The sequence below is a fragment of the Ursus maritimus genome, unplaced genomic scaffold, assembly GCF_017311325.1.
Source record: "Ursus maritimus isolate PB19 unplaced genomic scaffold, ASM1731132v1 scaffold_26, whole genome shotgun sequence".
NCBI classification, from domain to species: Eukaryota; Metazoa; Chordata; class Mammalia; order Carnivora; family Ursidae; genus Ursus; species Ursus maritimus.
The window spans coordinates 42,805,013-42,827,705 of record NW_024425119.1 but is presented as its reverse complement, the minus strand read 5'-3'; the positions used below and the strand labels follow the sequence as shown (position 1 = coordinate 42,827,705).

The 22,693-nt window shown below is 46.8% G+C and overlaps 1 protein-coding gene across 4 annotated transcripts in view; it reads right to left on the bottom strand.

The window, feature by feature from the left end:
* Nucleotides 1-4,688: 4,688 nt before the first annotated feature.
* Nucleotides 4,689-22,693, bottom strand: part of EIF4B (eukaryotic translation initiation factor 4B) — a 31,976-nt gene continuing 13,971 nt past the window's right edge. Inside the window, exons 4-15 of one of the 4 annotated variants that reach the window (XM_008704620.2) lie at nt 21,897-22,013; nt 19,976-20,030; nt 19,338-19,472; nt 14,953-15,090; nt 14,694-14,867; nt 11,309-11,537; nt 10,284-10,396; nt 8,837-9,050; nt 8,223-8,278; nt 7,562-7,670; nt 7,202-7,274; nt 4,689-6,842 (exon numbers count right to left, since the gene is read on the bottom strand). In XM_008704620.2, the coding sequence (XP_008702842.1) occupies nt 6,762-6,842; nt 7,202-7,274; nt 7,562-7,670; nt 8,223-8,278; nt 8,837-9,050; nt 10,284-10,396; nt 11,309-11,537; nt 14,694-14,867; nt 14,953-15,090; nt 19,338-19,472; nt 19,976-20,030; nt 21,897-22,013 (1,494 nt within the window). In that variant the 3' untranslated portion in view covers nt 4,689-6,761. The remainder of the gene's footprint in view (nt 6,843-7,201; nt 7,275-7,561; nt 7,671-8,222; nt 8,279-8,836; nt 9,051-10,283; nt 10,397-11,308; nt 11,538-14,693; nt 14,868-14,952; nt 15,091-19,337; nt 19,473-19,975; nt 20,031-21,896; nt 22,014-22,693) is intronic. The other 3 variants (XM_040642513.1, XM_008704622.2, XM_008704621.2) reach the window with 3 other exon arrangements.

Here is a 22,693-nt window from a genome sequence, read left to right as displayed (position 1 = left end):
GCGCGGCCACTCACCTGCGGGGGGCGCCCGGCGGAGCGGGGGCGCGCCGGGGCGGGGCAGCAGCAGGGGGAGCCCCCGGGCCAGCCCATCCTGCCGGGCCCGCGCCGTGCGGACGCCGAGGCGGAGGAGGCGGGAGCGGGCGCGGCGCTCGCCCGGGCTCCCTCCCGCGCCCGCCGCGCCCCGCGCCCGCCCTCGCTCCCTCCCGCGCTGCTCTCCTCCCTCCTGCCGGCTCCAATCCCCACGTTCCCCCGCTCCCCGCCCCTCGGCCTCCTCCTCTCCCTCCCGTCCTCCCCACCTTCTCCTGCGGGCCCACGCTCCTGGGGCTCTGGGCGAGGAGGGACGCGGAGACTGGCAGAGGGGCGCTCGGACGCAGGAAGAGACCGGGATGGACAGAGCGTGAGGAGGCGGACACGGAGGACACGGACGCGACAGTCTCCGAGCCCGGGAGAGACTGCCCGGCAGGACACAGCAAAAAGCAAAACAGAACACAGGAGCCGGACAGACGCAGAAGGAAAAGTGGCCATAGGTCCCGAAGGCATTAGAAACGCTACGGAGAGCTGCCGCGGCCTCTCTCAGGCGCCCCCTCCACAGGACAGTATTTGAGATTGAGCCTGACCCCAGAGTCAGGACCCACCCGCGGCCTGGCCTGGTGGGACTGGCGCCACCTACCCATGGGGCGCCAGATTCAGAGGAAGATGCCTGCTGTCCCTGGTGTCCCTAGCCCTCTGCCACAGAGGAGAAGTCCTGGCCACCTCTTCTCCCCAAAGGACTCACAGCCGAGGACCTCCACGTCAAGTTCAAGCTCCCACCCCCCAAGCAGCTCCAGTCAGCCCATCTGTCACTCTGCAAGTCCCAGGTTTTCCAGTGGAGATGGAAGTTCAGTCTGTGGTCTTATATTTCCCTCCTATGCAGTGTTGGGATCTGGTACTGGCTAGAAACAAATGGGCCCCGGGGCGACTTGAGTTGTGTCACCCTGGAGGGGAAGGTAGAGGGAAAGGATGTCTTTCTAGAAACCTTGAATCTATTCCCATTCTCAGATTTACCAGTGTTCTCTAGTATTGAGCACTTCCTGACACTCCCTCCTGCCCTCCCTCACCCTCCCCACTGGATTTTCCATGATGAAAACTGGTGTGTGTGGGGGGTGGATTCTGAGAAGCCCGTGCCTGGGGCTCAGTGTCCAGTGCCTGCTGAAGGCAGCCAGTACCACCAGCTCCAAGGCCCTCGGTCCCTCCCTGTCTCAGCTCTCAACTGGGTCATCTCTGCGCTCCTCTTGCCTTTGGCAAAGGCTGGGAAATCTGGTTCTGATTCCAATCTGGCGGCTGGGGAGAGACATGGTGACAATGTGGGTCCCTCAGAGACTGGCATTGGGAAGGGGTGGGTGTGGCTGGGACTGGGGAGCCTAGATCTTACTGCTCTTGGCTGGGTTGGTGTCTAGTAGGCAGTCTCTGTCTCAGAGGTTACAGCAGCGGGAACCGCTGGAGGGAGGGCTGGGGGAGGGCTGAGGGGTGGTGGAAATGGGGTTGGGGAGGGAAGAGGTGGGGAGGCACTGGGAGGAGGGGAGAGGCTGGAGTTTGGGGAAACCCCAAGGAGAGCGACAGGGATCAGAGGCTAGTGGGGGGTGGGCAGAGCTGAGGGTCATTCTGTATTTTGGGAAGATTTGATTATGTAATCAAGATACATAGGATATGAAAATTTGCTCATTTCTTTGGAGTCTATAGCTCACTCTTTTATTTTTAAATTTAAAAAAAATTATTTTTTTTAAGTAGACTCCATGCCCAGTGGGGCTTGGAATCACAACCCTGAGATCAAGACCTGAGCTGAGATCAGGAGTCAGACGCCTAACCGACTGAACCACCCAGGGGTCCCCCTTTATAGCTAGCTCTTTTGAAATCTTGTCCTTCCCAGAGTTCATTGGGGTCTTTGGCTAGGTGCCTGGGATGCCTGCTGAAGGGGGTACATTCTAAGCTTTATTTATTTTTTTAAGCTTATTTATTTATTTAAGTGATCTCTACACCCAATGTGGGTCTTGAGTTCAAGAGTCCTATGCTCTTCAGACTGAGCTGGCCAGGCACCCACGGTTCTAATCATTAAAGCTACCAAGGGAGAGATGGGGACTCGGGGAAGAGGCACTTGATTGGATCCCAGAGCCATGGGCAGGGTTACAGCCTCTCACTCATATTGGTGGTGTTGCCCCTGAGAGGAACTTTTGAGGTTCCAAGGAATTGGGAGTCATAAGATGGGTAGCCGAACTTCCGGCTCACACTTGAGGGATCTGGGGACCAGGTGGTTAGGCAGCTGCTGGAGGGAAGGTGATTAGGAAGGTTGAGAGTGAAAAATCATATATAGGAGGTAGCTTGGTGGGAGTGGAATTAAAATGGGTGGCATACGGAGCCAGCCAGACACCCTGACTACCAGTTCAGAGCGGCTGGAGCTTCAGAAGGGAGAGGAAAGGGAGCAGAAAGACAGGATGGTGTTAGTAAAGGTGGAGCAGAATTTCAGGAACACCCTCTGACCCCACCCTCCATGTAGGTTTTCTTACCTTGACGATGCAGAGGGCGGCCCACCTTGGGACCGAAGGCTGAACCCCCTCTTCCAAGGTCTGGGGTGATCCCATGCCTGTGACCGAGTGTGCTCAGATCCCGGGGGTGGGGGACTGTCGGAGGGCTTCAAGGGGCACGGGCTGTGCTGGCTGGAAGAGCACTGGGTCAGGGGGCCTTCGGTGGAGGGTTTGGGTGCTGGGAACCAGGAAGAGCGGGGGCAGGGGCAGAGCTCGGTCCAGAGGCGGATCTGTCGGCCGAGGACAGAGGGCGTATTGTCCAACCCGGAGCTTGCTGCAGCTGGGCGTGGGGCGGCACGGCTCGCCCTTCCAAGCTCCTTTTTGGCGAGGCGGGAGGGTGAGTGAGGGAAGTCGAGTCCCCCCTTCACTTGTGGCCCTGGGGGCTGTGACGGTTGCCAAGAAACAAGGTTTTATTTGAGAAATAATGCTTCCCAGGAGCAGATGTGTAGCTCTCCCACTTCCTGAGAAACCAGATGCCGTGAGCTTGCTTAGCGCTTTCGGGGACGCCTTCGGCGCTGATGGGGACCTCGCTGCCTTGGGACCCGAGCCCAGCGCTTGATTCTGTCACGAGCATCGACGCTACGTGCACTTGTTACAGGGGATCCAGGCAGCTTGGAAGTGACCCTTGTCAAGTAGAATGCCATACCTGAACCCTTCTGGTCCCTCAAGGTCCATCGCGGGTTGACAGGGCGCACAATCCTGGGATCCGTGTCTGCAGTTGGGCCTCTGGGAGCATCCACACGTCCTTCTGAAGCTGGGGCCAGAGCAGCACCTACCCTTCCCTTGGATTCCGAGTGCCCTCTTGGGACACAGTGTAGGGAGCTCCTTCTCTACCCTTCCTGTGCCCAACCCCTGTGAAGCTCTAAGCTGGCTTTGCCCACTTTTCTTCTCTCCATCATTGACCCCGGCCTCCGGGGCGTAGCTCGAGATGAAGGCTGGGAGGAAGAGGCAGGCTGGTGCCAGCGGTGGAGGTGGGTTCCCCAGGCAGCCTGGGCATTTGCTTCTCACCTAAACCCATGTGAAGGCCCCGAGCCTCTCATCCCTCCGCGTTTGGAGAGATCAGTGCACGGGCAAGAACCCCAAGCGCAGCTACTGCAAGAGCCACTTGTGTCACTGGGCTCCCATCTGTCTGCACCCCCTTCCATCTTCCTCCAAATTGTTGACTGAGGTTTCCGGGGTTCTTTGCTCCACTCCGTTGTGACCTCGAGGATTCTCGGCCACCGTCCTCTTTCCTGCCTTGCTACCAAACAGTCTCTCTCTAGCCATTTGGAAAATTCCCAAGTCTGAGCTGTGACTGAGAGAAAAGGGGAAAGGGAGCGCCTGGTGGCTCAGTCGATTAAGCATCTGACTCTTGATTTCAGCTCAGGTCAGGATCTCAGGGTTGTGAGATTGAGCCCCAAATCGGGCTCTGCGCTGGGCAGAGTCTGCTTAAGATTTTCTCCTCCCCCTCCCCTTCCCCCACTTCTCACTCTCCCTCTTAAAAAAGAAACAACAGGCCATCTTGCTGTGAACAGTAACCACCTCAGATTAAAAAAAAAAAATGAAGAGGAAAGGGGTCTCAGTTACAACCCAGACCAGCTTGTGAGGGAACCGCTGGTCTGTGCTGTGCAGGCCGGGAGCACAGGGGCAGCGCCTGTCCAGACTGCTGAAGGGCAGGGGTTGGCGGCAATGCCGGAGACCAGACCGGGAAGTGGGGAACGGACAGATTAGTTCAAATACTATTAAAGGTTAACACCCGGCAGAGATGCTGGAGGGGAGTGGGTGCCAATTCCCAGTTCTTGGGCCTCAATAAAGACAGCTTCCGCCGGCAACTCCCCCTCCGCACCTGCCCAGAACAGCCTCTGCTGCCGAGACTACAGAGATGGGGGTGGGGAGCCAACAGGAAGGCACAGGTTTATGGTCAAAAGAATTTCAGGGGCGCCTGGGTGGCACAGCGGTTAAGCGTCTGCCTTCAGCTCAGGGCGTGATCCCGGCGATCTGGGTTCGAGCCCCACATCAGGCTCTTCCGCTATGAGCCTGCTTCTTCCTCTCCCACTCCCCCTGCTTGTGTTCCCTCTCTCGCTGGCTGTCTCTATCTCTGTCAAATAAATAAAATCTTTAAAAAAAAAAAAAAAGAATTTCAGCATTAAGGTGAACTTTAAAGATCAGATTTATTTGGAGAAAACAAAAAAACCCCCCACAACCCAAAGGATGGGATTTTACATCTCAAGACATCTCCCAGGTATTAAGTCTACAGATTACAAATCATTTTCATAGAAGATATTTTGTACAAATTTTACATGTATTAAGGAGTGGGGCAGAACCCCCGTTTCTGTGGTAACGGAGGCAGGAGGGGAGTGGGGAAAAAACAGCTTTTTTTGGATACAACCATTTGGAAGTAGACCCGAAGAGGGCAAAACTTACTTTCAATGGTATTAAAAAAAACAAAAAACCCACCAAAAAAACCCCAAACCAAACCAAAAAACAAAACAAAAAAACCCCCAAACCCCACCATCCCCTTTCAGCCTCGGGTATCTGTCTAAAAGTCACTTCCTGGCTACTGGCCAATCCAGGCCAATTATTTAAAGTTACTTCACTTGGTAAGTCTTTTCTGTCCACGGGTAGACGATTCATTAGCTCACTGCTGCAGCACCCCACCGACACGTCTGCTGGCTGGGCAGGGTCTAACCTAGGACTGCCGGGAGAAGGGCTTGCAAACAGGAGACCAAGGTGTCGTTTCTCTGCGGGTCCCAGTCACCCACAAGGACACCATCTCCTGGGCTGACAATACAAAGGTGCACATAAAAGCAGGCAAATTAAGCTACTGTGTTGCAGCAGAAACCAAGAGCTTGTTCAACAGTTCTCTCCATTATCATTGTCTCTCAAAGGAAGCTAAAAAAACAAAACCAACCCCCCCCCCCAACCACCAAAAAAACCACACATTGGTCAAGGCCACCTTATAAATCCAAACACTGGTGTGCGATTTCAGTGGAGAGAAGGAAACTTTTAAGAACAAAACCAAAAAGCCCCCATCAAGGTCGTAAGAACAACTCACAACTTGTTCCTATTTATCCACCCTCACTCACCACCTAAGACCATTAATTCTAGAGTTTTCCGAGGTGTAAAAGGGGTCAAAGCAGTAGAAGCAGGAATGGAGGGAAGGAGTGGGAGTCTAAAGACATGAAGGAGCCGAGCTGCGCTGGAGAAAAGCAGTGACTCCTCCGCTTCTGCCCCTGGGGCCGCAGAGAAAGCCAAGATCAGGTGCGGGGTTCAAGCACAGGCTGCTTCGGGGGATGAACAGCAAGGAGCAGTGCGAGGAACAGAGGACCAGGACAAGAGTGTGCATTTTTAAAGCTTCAAGATTTCGACAGAATGTGGATATATGGGAACTTTCAGAAAGGACAGTTGTTTAAGAAAGGACAAAACCAGGACATAGAAAAAGACTTGGGAATTCCCACGACCCCGAAGTGCTTCCCGCTCCAGTGTTCACTGGAGGTCATGCCATTTCCCCTGCTCACCGGTGCAAAATAATTCATCCCTTCCCCACAGCCTCTTTTCAATCCGTAATTTCCCCACTTATTTTAGTCACCAAGCAGTCCTGTTCTTTAGTGGCCCAAGACTCACTCCCAACTACCCCCCTGGGGGGTAGAAATGAATTCCCCCAGACTGGCCCCAGGAACTCAGAATTAAATAACAGGAGGGGCAGGCAGCCTCCTGGAGACTAAAACAACTTCAGAGACTAAACCTACCTCTCCAAGGATGGAAAATTTATTCAGATAATGTTTGAGAATTCATATATGCCACAATGGGATAAGAATTAAAAGGTAGAAATCTCACACTCTTCCTTAAGCCTGCCTTACTGCCCAACCGGATTCCAGACACCGCATGGCTGTTACTACCATTTTGCTAAATGGAGGCCCCCGGCACTAATCACACAGGCAACTGCGCATGTCGTAGAAATGCACAACTTTTCCATGAAAAGCCGTACGTCTCTTTCTCTCTGGCTACGTTGGCGATTCTCCAGTTAGTTCAATACTTTAAAGGCTGCAGCAGCATGCAAAACAATTTCGTCTCATTTTGTTGTTTGTTTTTTGTTTTTTTAAAAAAAAGTTAAGAAAGGTCTCCAGGAGATGGTGAGTTTTATTGTCTTGTCTGGATAGAGGTTTGATTTGCTCTCGAATGTTCCAGGGTGGAGAGACTAGGAGAAAGCACAGGATGCAGAGGTCTATTCAGTGTAATCTTCTCCCTCGTTCTCATCTTCGCCATCAACAGAGAGAGCAGCGTACTTGCTTGCAGAACTGAACTTCTGGAACAGACAAGAGTGAGAAAATCACCAAGGCCTTGAATTCTCACATCAAAACCCAAGAAACAGGATACTGCTACTTGGGCAAAACAGAAGGACAGCCCAGGCCACACCCACTTGCTCAGCATTTTCCACTGGAGAGCAGCTAGGGTGAGCGGCTCAGAGGCCCACGCGCTCTTACCGGAGTTCCTCCACCACCTTTCATCTCGGAGAGGGGATGAGAGACGTGAAAGGGAGAAAACAGGAACATTCATGTTTGCTATCTCGAACAAGCAGCGGTGCCTGACTCCCCACTACTCTGGCTTGTAGCCCCAAAGGTAAAAGAGTTCAAGGTCAAACAGGAGCAAGCACCCAACACTTACGGAAGCTGGATTTTCTTCAGGTTTCTTTGGCTCAGGTGCAGATCGGGAGTCTTGATCCTTTTTGCCATCTTTCCTGCAGAGGTGTTAAGTGTAAAACCACATCTTTAGGAGAGAGGACTAGCCCAACACCCACAAGCAGTCGGGAGGCACCGACTAGGTACCTCCAGTCAGCAGTCCTTGCTACCTGGATTGCTGTTTCCAGATTCTGAGAAGAACTGTAACTGCCCATATTGGTTGACTTCCCTTTGTTTACAGTAAGAGATCTGGCAATGCTCGGAGGACCAAGACCTTCTTAACTATAAAGACGCACGCACCCAGCATCAGATAAAGACTATGAACGACGAGAGAGAACACGCATACCTATCTGACTCCTTCCAGTGGTCTTTGTTCCCTCCGTCTCCTGGACCACGGCTGGAGTTCCCACTTTGGCCTTTTGGGACACTCACCCCATCTACTTTGTTTTCATCTGCTTGAGTAGAGACGCAAAAATAAATGAAAAGCAAGTAAAGTAACCACCCTCCTTCCCCTGGGTCTCCCTTCAGCTGCAGTAAAGCGTGCCCATGTGTACTGAGGGAAATTCAGCCTCATCCCAACCCAGACTTCCTTCCCGAACCCTTCTTCCCATGATCCCCCTGCCCCCAACTAAGACCCACTAAAAAGTTCCACGGTAGGGTTATGCCATCATGAAGAGCAAACTGGAAATGAAGGACTGTGACACTATGTAGTGACCTTGGCCTTACAGACGGTGACATTTCTAATCTGGACTGAACATGTTAATTTCCTTCCGATTCTTTTTTTCCCCTTTCAAAGAAATGTTCTACCAGGAAAGGGCAGAGCTCCATGCTTTCTCCAAAGAGACCACTCCTGCCCTCTACTGGCAAGAAAAGGCAGATAATCTAAGAATCTTATAACACAAAAACAGGTGCAAAAATACACTGGAGCTCTGTATTTCATGAGTCCTCTCCAGGCTTTTTACTGAGGCCTCTAGCTACGTGAAACACTGACTTCCTTTTGGTCTTACCTCTCCTTGCTGGTCCTTCCTCGGGTGGCTGAGCTGGAAGTACTTTCCCCCCACCACTACAAGGAAAACACGTAATCATATTCATCAGTCTTAGGGAACTAGTAAGAAACAGGTAAGAAACGTGTAATTGTTCTCCAAACAGTAAACTGTACAGAGAACCAAAAATACATACTTAGTGCTGTGGAACATTAACCTGTAGAAAAGACAACGATGAAAGCAGCTATCTGAACACTTACTAAGTGCCATGTCCGGGAGGGTCATCGTGATCACGCAAGGTGAATATTATTCTGTTTTACAAATGAGGGTCCTAAGACTTGTGGAAGTAAAGGGACCCCAGGGCTGTGCCGCCGAATGTGGCAGCAGCACGTTCTGATGACCAAGTTGCAGATTTCAAGTGGTCAAGGTGATGCCAACCAGTTATCAAAACTCTAAAAAACTGAACAGTGGCTTAAAACGAGCCACCGCCAGCACACCACTGAATGTGAACTGAGCACAAAGAGAGCGTAACTTCCAAGCTGCTGCGTAAGGCCGACAGCTGGGGCGCCTTCCGTCACGGCGTCACAGTGTTTAAGACCCCACGGCTGAGCAGCTGTTCTGCTTCCAAGCTGACTCACCTTGTAGGGGACTGCTGCTCTGTGTCTGAGCTCTGAGATCGAGCAGGAGGGTTAGAACTTCGCTTCACCCAAGCATTCTCCTTTGGTGGAGGGGCCGGCATTACCTTCAGCGGCTGTTCAGATTTGGGAGGCTTAGAAGTTGGAGAGTGACAGTCTTCCTCCTTACTGGGTGCTTCATTTTCGAGAGACTTCTCACTCTCTCTCCTTCGTGCATCTGTGAAGTCAGAGTAGGAAGGGTACATTATCAGGAAAAGCTATTATACAACCATCAATTAAGGATCTCAAGAGAATGGAAAATGGTCTCCCCCCAAGCTGACCTCTTTTCATCATTATTCTTAAATACAGACCTGTATCTGGCTCCCAGTAGGTGAAATTATCCCCAAACCAGTGGTTACCAAATGTCGCTTTTAAGCGACACTTTTTACTGATTCAAGAAAAATAGGAAAAATAATAACTCTCTAAGGATAGCCACCTGACCTTTCCTAGAAACGAGCACTCTTATTTCAGGGTCATACGGCCGTACTACCTTTTCAGTGCAGTGTTAAAATGTCTGTACTCGGAGAGTATGTACGTTGTGTGAAGAGGACCTCTGATGAACCTCAAGCCCCAGGGACCACTGATCAAACTTCAATCTGGAGGCTCGACATACACACACACACACACACACACACACACACCATGATATCCACTTACAAAAACAGAACATACTTTTTTAAGGGCACCAAATGTCTCCTCAAAACTAAAAGTTTATTTTGTCAGACTCTAAGTTTTCAGTGCAGCCCCCGAGGAGGTACCCCATCGACCTGTCACACTCCCACCCGCTACAAAGGCATTACCATCCTGTTACTAAAAGGCTACTCCAGTAGGAGTAATTTCCAGAAAACTTCAACAACACTCGGATGAATTTTCAAATCATCTCACCCTAGAGCCAGTGCTCAGTTACACATCAGTTTAGAGGTGGGAGGAAAAATTTTAAAAACACTGGTTTGCAATAAGGGAAGGGAAGTGTTATGATTTAATCATTTGGTTTCCAAAACACTAAACATGTTTGTAACCAACTGATAAATTCAAGGAAGGAAGGAAGGATCAAGAGCAAAAGACCATCACCCGAGACACTGCCCTGGTCATACGTAACATCCAAAAAGACTGGCGAGAGAGCTGTAGGACTGTGACTGCTCTAAATAGAAGAAAATTCTGGAATGTCAAGACATAAAAGGAAGGGACAAGTCTAACAGTCAAGTATACTCTTTAGTGGAAGATTATTAAACAGATCGCTTAAGTCTCTTCTGGCGCCCATCTGTCAGATTTTTCAGACCAGGAGATGTGACATTCTGATCCATCTATGCTAATCCAAATAAAGCTTCCATGACTCAATTTAACACCCCAAAGTCTCTGCATCATTTGGTTATGGCTGGCTGATGGAAAGGGGCAGTAACATGATACCCACCCTGGTCTGACTTACTTCTGCCAGATGTGGCCGAGGTCCCAGTCTGTGATGACTCACTTCCTGTCCTGGACCGTTCCCGTTCCTGAGTCTCTTCACTTCGCCAGCTTGGGTGTCTATACAGAGATTAAAAAAAAAAAGAAAACAACTTATGTCCAGCTCAACGAAGGCCACTCTGGACGCATGCTAACCCCTCAGTAACTATCACTTATTAATGTTCTATCACGTTCACTGTGTTGTGGGTGGGCGTGCACTTCTGGTCTCTTTTTCAAACCATGTGAAAGCTGCGGACAATAAGACACTTCGGCTATAGACACTTCAAGCACCAACTAGGGTTAAGAATATTCTCCTACATAACCTACCGCCCCCCTTACTGGTAACGCAACTCTACAAGCCACTCAGGCCTCGGGCATTTTTCAGAAGGTTACTGCCCTCTTAGATCCGATTCCACCTTCTAATAATAAACACTTCAGTAACGACGCCTTTCACACACACAAGTGAGAGTAATTTACAGGCGATGTTTGATGTCAGTGAAAACATCCCCAGTACCTGGGAAAGAGGTACATCCACTCACCTCACCACGGTGGCGTTTTACTGCACGTACGAAAGCCGGGTTCGACCCATTTTTCCTTAATGGGTCAGATAAACTTCATATATATATATACACACACACACACACGCACACATACACACACGCACACACACACACACACACACATATGTAAGGAACAGGCTATAATTTGCCCACTCCTGTATTAAATCACCACCAATTTATATTTGTCAGAGGTTAAGCCTGGTTAAGCCCTTTTAAAGATCATGAGGGCAGGCGCCTCTGTCTCCATCCGCTGCGACTGTCCCACATACTGCGGCACCCCAGCCGCCCTCGCCCATGCACACTAAACGCTAGTAAGTGGCCACCAGGAACGGCGACACGGAGGTCCCAAGGGCGCCCTAGGGATGTCCCGCCCCCACCCCCCAGGAGCCACTACACTCCCAGACGGGAACCCTATAATCGAAGACAGCCTCACCTCTCCCGGGGCCGTCGTTCTAGTTTCGGCTCGTCCAGCTGGCGCTGCAGCTTCTCCTGCTCCTTCTGCAGCCGCTCTTCTACTTCTCGCTCTCTAGCCGCCGTGTCGACAGGCTTTGCCCCTCCAAAGATGGAGGCCGCTCGACTGGACTGGGAGGTGCTGGCAGAGGAATCATCTTCCTTAGGAGTACTCCGAGGCTTTAGATTCAGTTTGGGTCTTTGGGGGGGACCTAAGTTAAATAAAACTCTAAGTAACAGTTTTCCACAATCACCAGAAGCTGATGGCTGAAAGCCAGACAGCCAGACGGCCAGACACGGCTCTGAGAAAACGCCACCCGGGACGCGCGGTGGCGGCCGAGCCCGTCCAGGAGAGAGGGGAGGGCATTGGAAGATGGGGGCTTCAACAACCTAGGACAATCCATCTTCCCACTACCACATCCACGAGGCAGTGCCACACTGAAGGGAAGACCGAGAAAGGTAAACACTTACATGACGAATCATCACAACCACTATTACTTGCAAGAAACGTCCAATTATGATAAACTACTGGACGAAAGCATCTTGGTCAAAAATGTGGTCTGGAAGATGGACTACTTCAGGAGGCTAAGAAGAGCTTGTGACAATATGATGGGAGAGACTCTAGTTCCTACACTCCTGCCTCTGTGTAGAATGTAAACGTGACAGCACGCGGAGCAAAGCATACAGCACTGAACAGCTGACGTTAACTCTAAAGGAATTTAATTTCTTCTTGGATCCAAGCTGTCAGAATATTTCAAGATAAAGCTTAATGTTTCAAAGGAATTATAGTTCTCAAAATTAGTGTTTATCCTAAATATTTCAGACATACAAAAGATAAGATAAAACCTATGTGTCCCAACCACCCACCTGGCTTAAGTGAGAAAACACTCTCAAATCCACACGGAAGGCTCCTATTTTTCCCCCGATGACATGATGGCTGTGTTCCGTCCTTTCATAACCACGACACTCAAACTGGGGGCTTACCATTCCCATGTAGGTCTTTCTACCTTTACTACAGAACTTATACTTACGTAATGTACCTGCAAAGAGGGGATAGTTTAGCAAGATTTGAATTTTCTTTTTTTCTAAACATATATTTTTTAAAGGTTTTATTGACTTGACAGAGAGAGAGAGCTCAAGAGCACAGGGGGAGTAACAGAGGGTGAGGGAGAAGCAGACTCCCTACTGAGCAGGGAGCCAGACACGGGGCTTGATCCCAGGATCCCAAGATCATGACCTGAGCCGAAGGCAGACGCTTAACCAACTGAACCACCCAGGAGCCCCAAGATTTAAATTTTCTGTAAGGATTTTAAACTGGCAATTTATATAAACTTCTGAAATACAGTTTTTTTAAAAAAAGATTTTCTACTTAAGTGATCTCTATATCCAACGAGGGGCTCGAACCACAACCCTGCGATCAAGAGTCGCATGCTCCATCCACTGAGCCCGCCAGGACTCCCCCCAATATGTGTAACTTTGCGAAGGGCCCATTAACTTCCCTTTTATAGGGTAAAACTGGGCGTCAGAAAGAGTAACTCATTTAAGCCATACACCTAATACTTGGGAGGACCAAAGGATACAATTCTGTATTATCGAACCAACTCTATGTTCCCCCCCACCATAGTACATACGTCCTTTTCTTCCTCCTCTGAGAATTTCCATTAATTTTAGCTACTCAACAAATGACGAACACCTGTATCTCAAATACCGTGCTCAGGCCAGGAATACGACAGTTGGGTAGTTTTTAGTTCCCGCCCGTGAGGAGCCCAATCCAATGGGAGGATCAGGAATGAAAAAAGGACACAGTACGCTAAGCTCTACAAACTGCAAACATACATGGGAGTTCGTGGACTGGGACTGTGTTTGGGGAAGCCTGTGAAGCCTTCAAAGTGGGAACTCCCGAAAGTCCACGACACTGGGCAAGCACCTAATGGCACCCAGCACTGAGGAGGTAAACTACAGGCCGAACAGTGAAGACTCGTGTGTGTCGGGGGTACAGACAAAGGGCTATCTTTCAGGCCATGGAGAGACTCGGAGCAGAATAACCTAGTCAGCTCTTGTTCCAGAAAGACAATCTGGGCTAGTGTGAAGACAGAATGAGGCAGGGAAATCTGTTAGTAATGTGGGTATAGCAAAGTCTGAACAAAACCAGTGGCAGCGATTCTGGAGATAAGGGGGCAGATCTTAGAGGGAGCGCAGGGCAAGATCTCCGGAAAAAAAAAAGATGAGGTGTGCAGTTACTGAGGGAGGGAAGAATGGTGAGAGAGACGAAAAGGCCATGAGTCAAGAAGACCCCAAGCCCACACCCAAGCCTCCAATCTTCTCTCTAGTAAAGCGGAAATGAGAAACATCATCTATACCAGACACAATTCTTAAGACTGCATAATACCTATAGGGCGCCTGGGTGGCTCAGTCGGTTAAGCATCTGCCTTCAGCTTAAGTCATGATCCCAGGGTCCTGGGATCAAGCCCCAAATTGGGCTCTCTGCTCAGTGGGGAGCCTGCTTCTCCCTCTTCCTTTGTCCCTCCCCCTGCTTGTGCTTTCTCCCTCTGTCAAATAAATAAATAAAATCTTAAAAAAAAAAAAAAAAAGACTGTCTAATAGCTGTGAGAGCACTCAGCTCACTGCTGGTGCAGAGCAAACGCTCAGTAAGTGTTAGTGTTTCTAGGCTGCGTGTACGGGAGAGGAAACCGCTATGGCACTGACAGCAATGCTTTAAGAATGAATTCAAAGTTTTGTTTAAAGAAAAAAAGCACTTGGCACACAGGGCTAACATCAGGATGTTAAAAGGCGAGGCAAGCTGCTAAAAATAATTGAAAAGAAAAACTCTGGGTCAGACATCTTACTTTTTGGATGATATTAATCAAGTCAGAACACAAATGTTGGCCACTTATTGATACTTTTTGAGAGGCCAGACTTGTAACATAATTGGTTTTATATAAATGTTATGAAACGAGGGGTCTAATTTTAGAAGAGGTCTGCTGACACCTCACCATTAATTAACAGGTATCGACGACTGTGGTGTAATGGCACTGAAATCCCCAACACTTGGTTTTTTTAACCCTGCCGTGCCAATCACTGGCTAGGAGACTTTGTGACAAATGTTTTCCTTTTCTCGTTTGTATAGTCCATCAATTTTAACTGAAAAATCTCTATGCTAAGGCAATTTAGAAGAACTAGACTTTGCTCTGTTTCCATTATGTCACTCTCGTCCCATGCTCTTTCTGCTGTGTTCTGCCGCACTTTTTACAACGTATAAATTCTATCCTGTTTCAAAACCCACTTAAGGGGTTTGAGACATAACTGATAATTTTCTAACTGGTTTCTCCAGCGGTCTGCTCTATTAGTAAGCAAAAGAAAATGATTACCTCTATCATCACGCCGATAGTCATCCCGAGAGTAATCATCCCTGGAGCTCCATGACCGGTCGTCTCGTCTGTCGTATCTGTCTTCGTAGCGGTCCCCGCCTCCTCTGTAGTCGTCATCCCTGCGGTACCCACTACCAAATGCTCTTCTGCCACTGCCTAGCCTGGAATCGTAGCCTGTAAATATATCCCAAATTACGGTCATCGCACGGAGGGAAGGAAGGAAAGAAAGCAATTTCACTTAGTTGTGTTTTGTAATGACCTCTGTCGTAGTCTCTGCTGCCTCGGTCATCATAGCGATCCCGGCCCCCATATCGATCCATGTCTCGGCGTGGGCCATCACGATACCCGTCCCGATACCCATCACGGTAGCGGTCTGAATCGTAACGATCTCGATACTCTAGAGAGAAAACAGACAAGGTAATGTCATTCCCTTTGACACCATTAATGATAGAAAGAAGCTCAATAGCCCATGAAGTCAATCTGAATTCATGAGTTCACAGTCACTGCTATGTTTGTTTTTATAAAAGTAAATCACTTTATGGGATGCCTGGGTGACCCAGTCCATTAAGTGTCTGCTTTCGGCTCAGGTCCCAGGGTCCTGGGATCGAGTCCCAAATCAGGCTTCCTTGCCTGCTTCTCCCTCTGCCTACCACTCCCCCTGCTTGTGCTCTCTCTGGACACAAAAACAAATAAAATCTAAAAAAATAAAAATTAAAAAAAATCACTTTAAATCCAAATGGAAAAATGTGAACTGAATTAAGTTTTCTTGTATTTGTTTGATTTAAAAAATTTTCTGTAATGATTCAATAAATGTTGCCAAGATAATAATTTAAGAGAAAAGTCTCTATAGATATATCTCAATGAATTTCCAGCACTGAAGACTTAAATATACCAGAATATAAATGGAATCTATATTTTTGGTTCTAAAGAACCAGAGACCACTTAAAAAGTTTAGCATGGGGGGCACCTGGGTGGCTCAGTTGATTAAGCCTCTACCTTTGGCTCGGGTCATGATCCCGGGGTCCTGGGATCAAGCCCTGTATCGGCTTCTCCCTATCCTGTTCCCCTGCTTGTGCTCGTGCTCTGTCAAATAAATAAATAAAATCTTTAAGAAGTTTAGCATGGGAAACCACACAAACCCCAAATCTGAGAGGCAAACAAAATAAGAAAGATATGACATAGGACAGTGAATTAATTGGCTATCACTTAAGGAACAGAAACTATAATTAACAGGATGTTTCCCACCACCAAAATGGCAAAGACTAAAATAAGAGATACCTCTCGTTTTGGCAAAGTTTAGGGGAATACATCAATCCCTTTGTGGCTGCTGAGTCTAAAACAGCACAACCACTCGGAAATTTGTTTCGAACTATACACTAAGAGCTTTAAAATCACGTATACTCTCTGGGCCAACAATTCACTTTCTAGGAATTCATCCTGAGAAAATAACCGGACATGTTATAAAGACACATGTACCAGGACGCTCACTGCAATGTTGTTTATTTTTTTAAAGATTTTATTTATTTATTTGAGAGAGACAGAAAGAGTGCGCACCAGTGGCAGGCAGAGGGAGAGGGAGCAGCAGACTCCCTGATGAGCAGGGAGCCCAACATGGGGCTTGATCCCAGGACCCCAAGATCGTTACCTGAGCTGAAGGCAGATGCTTAACTGACTGAGCCCCCCAGGCGCCCCTGCAATGTTTTTGTAATATTAAAACTGTTGAGTGCGCCAGCTACGGGTTAAATAGATCAGGGGGCATCCATACAAAGCAACCATTAAAAACGGAACAAGAAAAGTACTGATTGTATGTGTTCCTGACACTTGAAAACTGTATTTTACACACATACGTGAATATTGGCATCACAGGTGCCCAACCAAATGCCAGAAATTTGTATAAAAGAATGTTGTAGAGCTCAGGTGGCAAACTACATGATGTAATAAGACATTTTTAAAAGGAGGTGGGGGCTACGTAGCTTTGGCTAACTTGCTAGATCTTCTAACTTTCCAAGAAAGCTGGGAATCCCAATTTTTACATGAAAAACCTCAATTTCCAAACATGAATCAAGCAATTAAAACAAAAAACAAACTTAACATTTTGAGTTTAATAATTCATGCACGCAGACCAAACAAGGACTGTATTTTTACAACGACTTCCTTTTAAACAATAATTTAATTTGGAAATGATACCACTTTTATCTACACTCCCTGGTAGCTTACATCTGTAAGTTAAAGGACATGCTAACGCTGGTAAAACAATTATACACAGGAGAGAAGCTAAGACAGAATTCAAAAACCAAAAATCAGCTTTGTGTTTATTTCGAAATACGTATCTGATTTCTAAAGAGGCAGACGAGCTATATGCTTAATTTTACTCAAATAATAAAATGTTAGTTAGCTTGCCCTCACCAAAACAGCTGGCCAGGACACATACAAATGCTTGCTGAGATTTTACAGTAACATTCAGTATAACTGCCCCACCCCCCAAGTCTTGTATGGGCCCAGTGCCTGGACAGGAGTTTCTACTGACTTGGCAGAGCTGACATCAGGCCATCACCTGTCTTACAAACTCCGCAGCTTTGTAATTCACATTCACTCTTTTTTGTTACCCATCCTGCTTGCTCAAAGTTCAAGGTTTCTTTTTTAAAAAGATTTTATTTACTGATTTGACAGAGAGCGAGAGAGCACAAGCAGGGGAGTGACAGAGGGAAGAGAGGGAGAAGCAGGCTCCCCACTGAGCAGGGAGCCCCACATGGGTCTTGATCCCAGAACCCTGGGATCAGGACTTGAGCAGAAGGCAGACTCCCGGGGCGCCTGGGTGGCACAGTGGTTAAGCGTCTTCCTTCGGCTCAGGGCGTGATCCCGGAGTTCTGGGATCGAGCCCCACATCAGGCTCCTCCGCTATGAGCCTGCTTCTTCCTCTCCCACTCCCCCTGCTTGTGTTCCCTCTCTCGCTGGCTGTCTCTATCTCTGTCGAATAAATGAATAAAATCTTTAAAAAAAAAAAAAAAGAAGGCAGACTCCCAACGGACTGAGCCACTCAGGCGCCCCCCTAAGTTCAAGGTTTCAAGTGAGAAAATAGTCATGTGTCCCTTGATTCAAAACAGGACCCTTGGTCTGACTGCTTTTCTTTCGAGACACATTTTCTTCCCGTTAACAAAAGAACCTCTTGCATAAATGCTGACTTGAAAGGTAGTTCTCCCCAAGGCTTTGCCCCGTCACAAAGTCTTGAATGAAAAGTCAGATATAAACTTGATTCCTTCTTCCTTCTCTGACATCTTGGTAGGTTAGGGAAGACCCTTTTCAAAAACAGGAATTCTGTATCTCGTGCTTCCTCAGTTTTATTTGGTACAGAACTCACAAGGTGTCTCACAAACAACCGCTTATCAACCGAGGTGGTTCTATTTCTTTTTACTTATAAAATACTTCAAACACACAGGAAAGTACAGAAGCAATTTTAACATTCTTCTGTACTTGTATTTAGGTTTCCGGGATGCCAACAGTTTGCCATGTTTACTTCAGTTTTGCAATTTAAAAGTAATAGGTTACAAATGTAGCAAAGGGCTCCCTCTACCCTCCCCCGAGACATTACCACATTACCGTGCATACGTTTCTGTAACTTACGTATTAATACCGTACGATAGTTTTCAAAGTTTTACACCATTTTGCCTTTCCCTCAACGTTATACGTTTTGAATTTCATCCGGATCATCATGTGTACTTTATACTACACAGGAAAAGCACTATTTTGTCGTTGCTTTCAGAATTAGCGTTCCTTCTGCACGTACCTCTAGAGCTGCCTGATTCTCCCCACAAAGCTCTGCCTGTCTTTTGCTGGACTTAGGTGGTGCATGTGGAAGTTACTGATTCACCCCAACTCTGACTCCATGACATTCTCTACTTCCTTCCTCTAAATTACAGTTGATTTATTCGAGCACTGTTTCTCTCCCCCATCAAGAACGTGCAATGGGGATACAACGTTTGTCTGTTTTGTTCACTGCTATATCCGGAGCTTAAAACACTGTCAGCACATGATAGACATTTACTATTCTTGAAGTGAATGAATTTTCTATTTTAAAAAGTAAACTTAAAAAATTCCATTTTGACTATTGGCCGCTAGTAATGCAACCAATTTTTGTATAATGTTTTTAACCCAGCAATCTTGCTGAACTTTTGTTAGTTCCTTACTTTATAAGACCCATTGGGTTTCTTTATAAACAACTGTTTCTATTTTCTTTATTTTTTTTGGGGGGGGGGGAGATAGAGGGAGACAATCTTAAGCAATCTCCATGCCCAGTATGGAGCCTGGCAGGAGCCTGGCAAGAGGCTGGATCTCACGACCCTGAGATCATGACCTGAGCTGAAACCAAGAGTCGATGGTTAACCGACTGAGCCACCCAGGTGCCCCCAGACAACTGTTTCTCAAAAGAGAGAGAAATCTCCCGTCTATTCTTTGTCTGGAAATGTTGTTTTTTTAAATTATAAGTTTATCACATTCTTCTGCATCTATCAATTCTTTCAGATTTTATAAAACGTTTTCTGTGTCTACTGCTCCCTCCCTTGCTGTCTGCTCATTTACATTCACACACTTGTCCTCTTACGTAACAGTCCCCGAACACAGAAATTCGCTTGATAAAAATGAACTTACTGTCTCCAAAGCTGTCATCACCTCTCCTCGGCGGGTAGTCATCAAAGCTGTCTGTGGCAGGACGTGCCCTCCAGTCTGTATCTGTTTTGTCAGAATCCCGATTTCTATCTCGGCCAAAAGAACGATCATCCCTGTCTATAGATATATAAATTAAAAAAACCGCAAGTTAGCACACAAAAACTTCTGCCCGGTATTTCTCACACACCCATACCCCTCCCCCGATATACTGGATAAACGAATCAGGCCCTTCTTGTGCTGCTAGGTACACCTCTTCCATTTATTACGTATTTAGTGTTTATCTAGATCAATCAGGGTTTCTCCAATTCAATACTACTGATGTCTTGGGGTGGGTTTAATTCTTTGCTGTGGGGAGCTGTCCTATGTATGTCCTCTGGTCAACCGCAAGACTCCACCCAGTAGGGGTCAGCAGCACTCCCCACTCCTGACAACTCGAGATGTCTCCACACATGGACAAACACCCCCTGTGGGGCAAAATCATCCTTAGTTGAGAACTAGTGCTCCAGGTTCAGGCAGGCCTACTGCTCTCCACCTCTATTAAAATTTTTTGGTAAAGGGCATCTCTGCTTTGTCATCCGAGGACCAAAACAAAACAGGAATAATTCTATCAGCTTTCTTACCTTTATCCTGTGCTTGATCAGCAACGTCCACTCGAATTCTCCTGTTACCTAGAGACTGAGAGCATAGGACCACATTAACCAACCTTTTGCCCCATTATGCACAAATCCCATGAGTGACCTTGAACGTCTGGGCATAGCAGAAGCACTGGGGGAAGGAAGATAAAGGAAAAACACTGTAATCTAGCCAACACTCCGATCTGTTGGCTAAAGAATCCTTTATAAAGACTTGAAAACTGAAATTACCCCTTAGAATTAACAATTTTAAGTTGGGCTTATATCAACATCACACCTATTATCTTACTGTTTTTATAAAACTATTTCACAAAATAAGCCTTTAACTATCAAAGGCGATTTGTCAAGTGTAATAAATTCCCAGGCAACCAGCTAAAGGCATATTTGGGTCCAGAGCAGTTATCCATTCAGACATTTGCAGAGCCCCTACTATGCACAGCAAAGGTGCAGCAAGCATGGTCTCTACTATCTCAAGTTCTTTCACTCAATATTACCTTTGGGTAAATCAGTTCCTCCAGGATACCCTCTGACTTCCCTTTCCCACATCATTACTTATACACTTTGAACCCAATTAATTCTACTGCTGCTTTTTCCTCATTTCACAGTAGAATCTACAGTTGAAGAAGGGTAACAGTGAATTGTAGTTGAAAACACCAGAATTGTATTAAATACCACTCTGATGAAATCTCTAGAAACAAAGTAACTCCTAAGTCTGGACCATGACAGCAGTTTACATAATAATTTGGCAAACTTCAGATAATAAAACTGTATGGTATTCTTTCCCTTATCCAGACTGAGAAGTTAAAAATTAGTAAAGTTAATAAAACCTAAAAATGATCTGAGAAAAACTCTGGAACAACTTTAAGCTTTTCATATATTTAATTTTTGACATTTACTTCAGATTATCACAGCTGTACTCAATTATGGGAAAGAAGAAATATTTTAAGAGGTATACTGATTTCAATCATGTCAAATGGCAGATTTGGACCATAGAATTATGGCACAAATGGTACTGGAAATTGCTTTCTCAAGAAACAGTAAGGGCTTTCTGGAATTAAGAGAGAAAAAAAGAGCCCCTTTTCTTCCCAGATATAATTAGTTTGATTTTTAGTCATTTGGGGGGGGGGAGGGGAAGCAAAAGCAGGTCCTGTACTAGAAACTTCCATCACTAACAGGTACTAAATGCTTCAAATATCCTGCTTGGGTTAGCTTAGGGATCACTGCATGGCACAAATCACTCAAATAATTAATTAAAGTTAGATTTAATCCCAATACCCCCCTCATGTATTAACAGCTCAATCTCCTTTCCCTACTAAATCTCTAGTGTGTCTGGATAGAAAAACATCCATGGGCAATGTTAAAAAGCAGAAACACTGAATGTTTATTGCCATTTTCCTGTAAGAGATTCCTAGGAACATGTATTACAAATGATATCCAACTAAGAAATGTTTCCAAACTCTCTTAAAATTATCATTCCAAACTCTCTTAAAATTATCAAAAACACCATTAACTTCCCTGAAAACCAGATAATGCCTTTAACACTAAACTGAGTAACATCATTTTTCCATCTGCTTTGACCTGGTCAGATTATTTTAAAAAGCAAAGCCACGAGAGCTGAGACAAAGCTGTGAATAAACAAGCGCTTCTATTAAAGACTTGGTGTGGTGGGTTTCTTCCATTATTTTCCACCTAAGTACCTCCCTGGGTTACTGGAGCCTGCTGAATCTGTTCAAGCAAAGTGCTGCGTTGCTAGATGTTGAATGTTAAATGTTACACTGTGCTTTTCTTTGTAGATATTATGACCATCTTTGAAACAGCTAGTGACCCAACCAAAAATATATTGATAAACGTAAGATCAGTTAGCTCCCACCCGTCAAACTCCCCACCTTCTTTTCTTTTCTTTACCTACCTCTTCGTTGAGGCTCAGGGCACTGAGCAAAGAATCCAGGTCCTCAAACTCAGCGTAACCAAAGCCTTTCAACCTCTCTGGATTGCTGGGTTCACGTGGTAAGCGCACCGCACTGATCTGAAGGAGTAAAGAAACGTATTTCCCAATTGACTGTTCTTGTTCATTTGTCCTTTTTCTTTTCCCCCCAAACACTGCACATGCAGTGAATTTCTCTGAAGAATACACAGGAACTGGGGGCGTCTGGGTGGCTCAGCTAGTAAAGTGTCTGACTCCTGATCTCAGGATCGTGAATTTATTTTTATTTTTTAAAAGACTTTATTTATTTATTTGACACAGAGAGAGAGAGAGGAAGAGACAGCCAGCGAGAGAGGGAACATAAGCAGGGGGAGTGGGAGAGGGAAGAGCAGGCTCCCAGCGGAGCAAGGAGCCTCATGGAGGACTTGATCCCAGGACCCGAGCCGAAGGCAGACGCTTAACGACTGAGCCACCCAAGCGCCCCTCAGGGTCGTGAGTTTAAGCCCTGCAATGGGCTCCACGCTGGGCCTAAAGCCTACTTAAAAAAAACCCAAAACACAAAAAAACAAAACCAGAAGAACCTGGTTATCTCCAGAAGGAAAACTAATGCAAAGGGATAGAAGAGAGACTTGACTGTATGCCATTAAACCTTTCCAATGTGAACAATATGACTTTAACCCTTAAAAAGACCCAAAAAACATACAAATGAAAAAATGAACATGAGTTCAGGGTAGTCCTTGCATCCCTGACTTTTGCCTCATTCTACAAGTCTAGTTTTTAGT